Source organism: Euphorbia lathyris, chromosome 8 (assembly GCF_963576675.1).
Source record: "Euphorbia lathyris chromosome 8, ddEupLath1.1, whole genome shotgun sequence".
Classification (NCBI taxonomy): domain Eukaryota; kingdom Viridiplantae; phylum Streptophyta; class Magnoliopsida; order Malpighiales; family Euphorbiaceae; genus Euphorbia; species Euphorbia lathyris.
In genome coordinates, this window is record NC_088917.1 from 73801345 (window position 1) to 73809870 (window position 8526).

Here is an 8526-nt window from a genome sequence, read left to right on the forward strand (position 1 = left end):
AAAAATGACACGACACAAATACAATAATTACCGAGTAAGATTCATACAGGAACAAACGACCCTGAGAGTATAGTATTGTCTTGATGTGTATAAATAAGTTGCTATTTATACGAATTGTTTTAAACATTGTGGTTTAGTAATTATCATGAAACTCTTCCATCCTATTGCAAACAAATAATAATTTAGAAAGTCTAATTTAATTATAATGTCCCACATACTTAATTATGATTTAATTATAGCTTTATGAGATGTTGTATAAATACTTAATTATGAGTATACTCGTTTAATTATCAGTTCTAGGTTCCAAAATCATTCATGGCTAATTATGTTTCTTCTCTCAGTCTTCTTCTTCTCCTCATCCTTAGCCGCGTAGCTATTAGTTCTAATACTAATTGCGAAGTGATCTCTCGTCTCTTTGCGAGGGAACCTAGTACGAATAATCCTACAGTAGCTGGTTCTATCGAAATCTGGGATCCAAACACCGACTACTTTCAATGTGCTGGTGTACGGGTTGTTCGGTACACCCTTCAACCCAAACGCCAAATATTCCCAATTCACACTAGTGTTGATCGACTGGATTACATCGTTCAAGGTTATTAAATTAATATATCAAACTAGTTTTAACGTTTTTGGAAAAGTCTGAGTTTAGCCTGAACAAACGTTGAGTCGCCAAGTTCGGTTATTCAAAACTAAATTGGTACCATTTTATAAACATTGAAGACAATAGGGTTATTTTGTACATTGGGTTCAAAAACATTATTTAGTTTCAATATTTGAAATACTACATTATAAAGTTCTTATTAAATTTTATTTTATTCAATATTGTAGACCCTCCATTATTTAAATTACAAATTTGTGATTTACTCGTTATGAGTAAACTATATTAATGTGTAAAATCCAATATACTTTGACGAGTCAAATTTAAATACAAAATTTAGTATTTAATAAATTTCTCTTACTTGTCATCAATATTGTATTTTTGGATATACAGGCAATGTGATATTTGGTCTGATAATTTCCGAATGCTCTCAAGAATTAGATGGTGAGAAAAATGAGTGTCACCAGATTCTTCGTGTTCACAGTGGTGACGTGTTTTTTTCTCGTGCTGGAGAAACCTTTTTTATCAATAATGATGGAAATGAGAGTTTGATTGTCGTTGGTATCTCTCGCATCTCCAACACTGACCCTTTCCGAGTAAGAAACGATAATATATAAAATTTACAAATTATCACTAAGATAAATAATTTAAAGAACACATATATAAATAAAGATTCTCATCGTTTTATAATAAGTTTATATTTTGTTTTTGAATTATTTTATCTATTAAAAAATGTTTATTTTAATTGGTCACAGAGTTGTGGTGAAGCTCTTAGCTTGTTGGTTGGGAGCTTACCTATGACTCTAGAGGTCATGGGTTCGAATCACATTCGGGTGGGGTGAGTTAAGGGTTTTTCTTTATCTTTGATGTAATTTTCCTTTGTTTAATGTAAGTGCATTGTGCACAACTTTTATAAAAAAAAATTGGTTACAGAGTTAGTTTATACATTGTGAAATACTGAAGAAAAAAAATACATATAAAATCTGATATATATTTAAAGAATCTTATAAGTTACGAGCAAAAATTATTATATGATATTCCTTAAAAGTAGAAAAGGTTGACTTACTTTTTTTTTCCATGTGTTATAGATATTCTCCCTAGGAGGTCTCACAAATATCTTAGCCGGATTTTCTTCAAAGTTTATCACTAAAGCTTTCAACGTTACTCATGAGTTGGCTACGAAACTTCAAAGGCAGATTGACCTTAGGGGTAGCACCGAATATATGACTGGTGGTGGATTTCATTTATCCAGTTCACCAACTACTCCACCATGTCCAAAACAAGAGCGAAAAGGTTCCTACAATGTCAATGATGAGTCTTTATGCAACATTAATACGAGGATAGCAAAAATCTCTGATCCTTCAAGGGCAGATCTTTTCATCCCAAGAGTTGGGCAATTGACAACCATCGACGTCCACCAACTCCCTGTTCTTGAGTCGAGCCAACTCAGTGTTACCTACACCCTTCTTCTAAAGGTGAGAAAATTTCTATTATGGTTTTGGACCTAACTGTTCATGGACTATTTTTGATGTATTTGAGGACATAGTTTAGGAGGAACCGGTGAAAAAAACAAAATCTAAGGATTCACGTTTTAAAATTATTATTCTTTTATTTTAGTACGATTAACTATCAATAAAATATAATTACATAAATTAAGTCTCTATTTATTAAAAACGTTAACGGTAAACATCAAAATTTAGTATATTTGAAATTACATTTTAACAGTTTAAAAATAATATTTCATATTTATGATGCAACTTTAGCAAAACTGTACAATTTTATTTCAAAAAATATGAAATTTCAGGCGTGGATAAAATGAGTCACATACTTCTACCAAGAAGTAAATTTTGTCATACTTTTAACAAATGGAGTTTTAAGGATTTGAACCTCCGACCATTTGGTCTAAGAAGTTCTAACTATGTTAATAAAGAGCTTATAAAAAAAATTAAAATACTAGGGATTCATGATGTCTTTTCCTTTAATTATTAGAGTTGAATTGACTATAAAATTATATATGATAATTTGCAGGATGTTATGAGATTACCCCATTGGCAAAATGGCTATAGCGCAATTTACGTGGTGAAGGGTAAATGTCATATTCAAGTAGTGGATGACAATGGAAAGAATGTGTTCGACGGCATTGTAAAGGAAGGACAACTGCTCCTAGTGCCGCATAGCTTTTTGATGGCAGAACAAGCAAAGAGTGAGATAGTCGAATACATTACCTTCAAGACCAACGGTAACCCAATTACCTCTGAGCTTACTGGTCGAAACTCAATCATTAATTGCTTGCTGTTGGAGGTTCTTACAAATGCATTTGAAATTAACAAGGAAGAGGCTAAGAAGGTGAAGTTAGGAAGGAATGAGACATCCTTAGTTAAAATCATACATAATATATCTGAAGATGAAGGCGCCTCACCTTTTTCTAGAAATTATGAATAATATGGCAAATGATAGAGACTAATGTCGAGTGTTTTTACTTCTTGTTGTAATAAATAAAAATTCTTAATATGAATTATATTTTTGCGAAGAGAAAGGCACGTAACCTTTTGCTTAACATAGGTTTTGTCTTTATGTGTTATATTTTCTTACATTATATTTTCTATAAACTTTCAAAGGAAAATTATAAAACTGGGCCAAATGAAAGACTCGTTACATATGCCCTTAATACACGTTATTGCTCATGTATTATCACGGATAAACATATATGCCCTTATATCAAATAAACTCACAAAACTATCCGTGAATTTTCCACAAACCTCCAATTATACCCTAATCTAACAGACATGCTTATTTCGCATAAACAGTGTTAAATATCATTTCCATTTTTATGTCCTCTTTTGAACCTAAACAAGTAATACTTAATTCCTTGTATGATTCCTATTACAGAAATGAACGAGATTTCGTCTCTGCTAATGCTCCTCATCTTTTTCTGCATTTCATATTGGCAGCCACCGTAGCCTCGTCGTCCCATCACCGTCTTCCTCTGTCATCATCATGGCATCAGCAAAAACACTCCAAGAAGCAGGAATAAAATACATTAATACTTGAAGCAACTCCTGCAATTGGTGGGAAGCTGATGAAAACAAAATTGCTCACAATCCTTTGTTAGAAATTGCTCATAAACTCAAACTCAAAGCTTCCCTCAGCAACTTCGACACATCTATAAACAAGAGTAATTCTTTAATTAATTAAAATTTCAACAACTCTTCTGCATGTTGCTTCTTCAATTTTTCCATCAGATACCTCATTTTTTCTTAATTAATTACATTAATAACTAACCAACCACATACTATAGAGGTGGTTTGTATCCAAAGAAGGAGGTCGAAAAAGTAGATGAAGTTGCTACTAGAATGTACAAAAGCTAATTAACTGATTAATCAATTTCATGTAAATTAGGATAAAAAGATCACCGATCGCGTAAGTGGGGGAAGAGGGAGAAAGGGGCGGTGGAAAATGAGAGCTTCCCGTCATGAGAAGAGTTAACCGGAATGATGTCCAACGCGGTTTATGATTGCTTATGAGATTTGGGGAGAAAAAGAAGAGAGTGAAATGTGACTTTTACTATTGCTTCAAGTACGGGGTAAAAAAATTTCCAATTTGGGGTTATGTTTTACAATTAGATAAGTTCGAGGGGTAAGTTGTTACAATTGAAAGTTGAGGGGGGCAGTTGCAACATTTGGACAAGTTCAAGGGGTTATTTGTGTATTAGGCCTAAAAAAATGATTTTTGAGAGATAGATAGGTTGCTAATAAAGGAAGTGATAAGGAGGTTGAAGAAGCTAAAGAGCAGATGATGAAAAGATCTAAAAATAGACCAAATGCGGTTTATACTAAATAAGCAGGTCTGTTAGATTAGGGTATAATTGCAGGTTTGTGAAAATTTTAGGGATAGTTTTGTGGGTTTATTTGATGTAAGGGCATATCTGTTTATCCGTGACAATACAGAGGCAAATATGTGTATTAACCCTATATAGTTATTATTGAGCGATTTTCGTAAGTGCACGGTTTCGCTTATAGTAATAAAAAGATATCGAACCTACAGGGAACGCTTTTTAACGAAAACTTATATTAATGCGGTTTAAATATGTCTTAAGGTTTATTTAATAGATAATCGTTTATTGAATTTTGGGTTTGAGATTGATTAAATAAGAATTAGATTAGAATGTATGAAAAATGTTAGAAATCAATTCTGTTTTGAGTATGAATTACAAAACAGAAAGGATTAGTGTTTAAAATAAGATAATAATTGTATTCGTTTGCATTAAGCAAAGAAAACAACTTTAAACTTTATAAAAATTATAAATGTGTAATAACGTAACTGGTTCAATTAAAAGGCTTTGGACTGCAGACAATCCTCCTACGGTCGGGCAAGATTGCTACCTTAACCAAATTAATACTTATTTTCGATAAGCCGACTTAACAATCATATCGTCCTTAAGAATGAATTTGCCTAAGTGTTCAACAAAGTTCTCTTGTAAAGATATTGAATTTAACTACGTTTTAATGAAAACACCAGAACTCACTTCGGATCCTTTACCAAAGTGTTACATAAAATTATATTGAATTGCATGAACTTTATTAGATGAAGTGTGAATTTGATACAAGTTTATAGAGAATAAAAAGCATGGAAGCATTCAAAACGACATTGGAGTTCCGGGTCGTCAATCCTTTCCTCAAACCTTGTTAGAGTTTGTCAGGCTCCGGGGTCGAATCCGCTACTTAATCTTCTTGCTGAATAGAGATGGTATTTCTACTACCAAAATGTAAACTAGTCTTCGAACAGATCTTAATCTAAATCTAATTGCTATTGTGTTTGTAATTAATTTAAGAACAACTTGTGTACGGCAAGATTGCTTTTATAGAAATGAAATCTAATCTCTGACTCATTTCTGAGTCAGAGTTTCTGTATAACTTCTGCACTAATCTTAATTAATCTAACTCTCTTTCATAACTCTAAAATCAACTCTCCATTTATACATGTTCAAGAGTTGTGTTGAAAGGTCGTGTCCGCTGCGAAGAGACATTTCTATCCATCCGAACGGACGCGTTTCTTGGATTCAAAACATGTGTAATTGATGCTGGAAAGATTTCTGATGTTACCGAGATCATGGAATCCCTGCCGAGATGAGGGGAGTAAAATTTTATCTTCGAAACGAAGGGAAAAGTTGCTGGATTTCAGCGTGTCGCGACCGAGATTTGGGAATCTCGGTCGCGACCCATAATCTCTACCGAGATTCTGGAATCTCTACCGAGATTCCAGAATCTCTGCCGAGATTCTGGATATTCTTCTCGGTTCTGACTCCGTTCCCGTCTTCCTCGTATCAGTGTGTTGATTTTCTTCGTCTTTTGTTCGTAACTTAGTGTTTTTCCTTCGTTTTTGACCTCTTTTCGTTCCTATTTGGATTTTACCAAATATTTAGGTACCTTGCATGAAAGAAACATATTCGGACGTAAAAGTTATAAACAGCACAATTTCATAACAAAACCGATGTAAATATTAATGATATTTTAGGTATATTTTGGGCTTAACAGTTATATGTATAAATATAAATATAAATATAAATAAATATATTTTTATATATTTAATTGATTTCGGTCGGTTTTGGTTAACCGCAGTTTTTACAAAAGGAAAACCGTAACCATAACCATTAATCACTATTTTTAAAATTAAAAACCGTACGTTAATCCATTGATTTCGATTAACTGTATTTTCGGTTTGGTTTCTTAATTTTTCGGTTTTTCGGATTTTTATGTGCACCCCTAGTTACAGTCTGAGGAACAGGTATAGGGTGATAGTAAAGGGTAAAGGGCTCATGCCATTATGTGAACTAACGTGGCTCAGTAATATCCTACTTGAGATTAGATTAAGCACCGAAAGTGAAATGCATTTTGTACAAAATAAGGTGATTAATATTTTAAGCAATTTTTTATGATTAATTTAGAACTGTGTTAGTAACAAAATAAATATTTATCAATTAAGATGGACTTGAGTGGTTAATAGCCTCAAATCGCTTAAGCTAAATCTCAAGTTCGAGTACTAGCATAAGCAGAAAGCTTTAATTGGGAGAGCATCCACCTAAAGGGTGCCTGACAAGCGTCGAACTGAGAAATAATAGAAATAATTGCAATTTATAAGATCTAATGTGACAACTAAATAACGAATCAAATAAGTAAATTAGTATGTTTAAATATTGAGCCCAAAAAACTCTCCTAAACTAACATTTTCAAAATTAGAGATTTGAGCCTAAAAAGCTTTTTTAAACTTCTATTCACCAAATACCACTATTAAATATTTGCTAGTCAAAACCTCTATATCTATCCCCCAAACGCTTCTTTACGAAACAGAGGTTTAAAGTAAAATTAGAGATTTGGACTACTTTTAAAGGTTTTGACTAGTCAAATCTATAATAGTAGTGTTTAAATAAATTCCCTTTAAAATTTAGTATATACATTAGCACTTGCACTCGAATTCAAAATTCTTAATTTAGAAGATTTTGAAACTTTTTTAACTGGCCAATCTTAATTGTTTGGTCAGACCAATTTAATTATTAGAACTGATGGAGTCCTACTATACCCAAGTTATTAAAAAAAAGACGAGGTGTAAAAATACTCCTAGTTTTTACAGCTATGAGTAATTTTATTCCTAGCGTTTAAAATTGTGTAATTTTATCCCCAACGTTGGAAACCAATAGCAATTTTATCCGTAACGTTGTCAAGTTGGGTCAATTTGAGAAATAATTCATCAAATTGCCTACTTGGTAATGAATCTTGTAATCTACACTTCACATGTGAGTAATTTTTATCACTCATTAGTAACAGATTATTAACATATGATTAGACGTGATTTTTTTTAAATTACAAAATATTACAAAATACACTGTCTATTGTACGAGTTGGACAAAAAAATTTAAAATATTTCGCCGAATTTATAAATATTGATTTAAAATTTTATTATTGAATCTTTAAAAAAATATGGATTTTTTTAAAAAAACCAACTGATATGCAATTGATATAGAATAAAGAACATAATATATGTGTTTTATAATAATGTCTGAACTTGATCCAACTTGTCAATGTTATGGGTAAAATTGCTCTTGGCTGCGAACATTAGAGGTAACATTGCAACATTTTAGACGTTAAAGATAAAATTGCTCCTGGTTAGAAATATTAGGGGTATTTTTCTACCTTATAACAAAATAAATAAATCTAAATTTGGAAAGAATTTATAAACACTGAAGTGTAGTATTGTCTTGATAATGAAACATTATGGAAAGAATTTATAAACACTAAAAGGGCGGCCCGGTCGCATTACGCGTCCCCGCTGAGCGAGGGTCCGGGGAGGGGTCCCACCACAAGGGTGTATTGGGGGCAAGCCTTCCCTTGCCAATTTAATTGGCAAGAGGCCGCTCCTAAGATAAACACTATGATAAAGAATTTATTAAGTTGCTATTTATAAGAATTCTTTTAAACATTATGGTTTACCAATGATAATGAAACTTTGCCTTCGTATTGAGAACACATAATAATTTAGAAGTCTCATTCAATTACAATGTTCCACCTAGCTCTATTACAAGGTATTTGTTTCCTCCATTTCCATTTTGCCTTTTCATATTGAAAAGGAGTATTTTTGTGTTTGACTAAGATCTGATGTTTGCATTTTCATGCCCGACGTTTTACAAAAGTATGAATCTTTATTTTTCCAACAGCAAACAACAGTTAAACCAAACGGGCTCTAAGGGATGCTTGTTTTAACTTTTCGAGAGAAGCGTTTAGCGTTTCACTCCAAACCACATTAAAGTATATCGTTTGGTTAGGTTTATACAACAGCAATATTTAGCATTTTTTATGGAAACAACGGCTTTTTGGAGCTTTTCACGAAAAGGTTTAAAATGAGCTTTTCGTGAACAACTATTTGTATTTATTTGA

The 8526-nt window shown here is 32.4% G+C and overlaps 1 protein-coding gene across 1 annotated transcript; it reads left to right on the forward strand.

Moving 5' to 3' along the window:
- Window positions 1-310: 310 nt before the first annotated feature.
- On the forward strand, window positions 311-3063 carry LOC136203627 (prunin 1 Pru du 6.0101-like). Its single transcript, XM_065994825.1, has 4 exons — window positions 311-592; window positions 992-1194; window positions 1687-2073; window positions 2627-3063. Exons 1-4 carry the CDS (start codon window positions 316-318, stop codon window positions 3038-3040), a joined length of 1281 nt encoding a protein of 426 aa, XP_065850897.1. The 5' UTR covers window positions 311-315; the 3' UTR covers window positions 3041-3063.
- Window positions 3064-8526: the final 5463 nt, after the last annotated feature.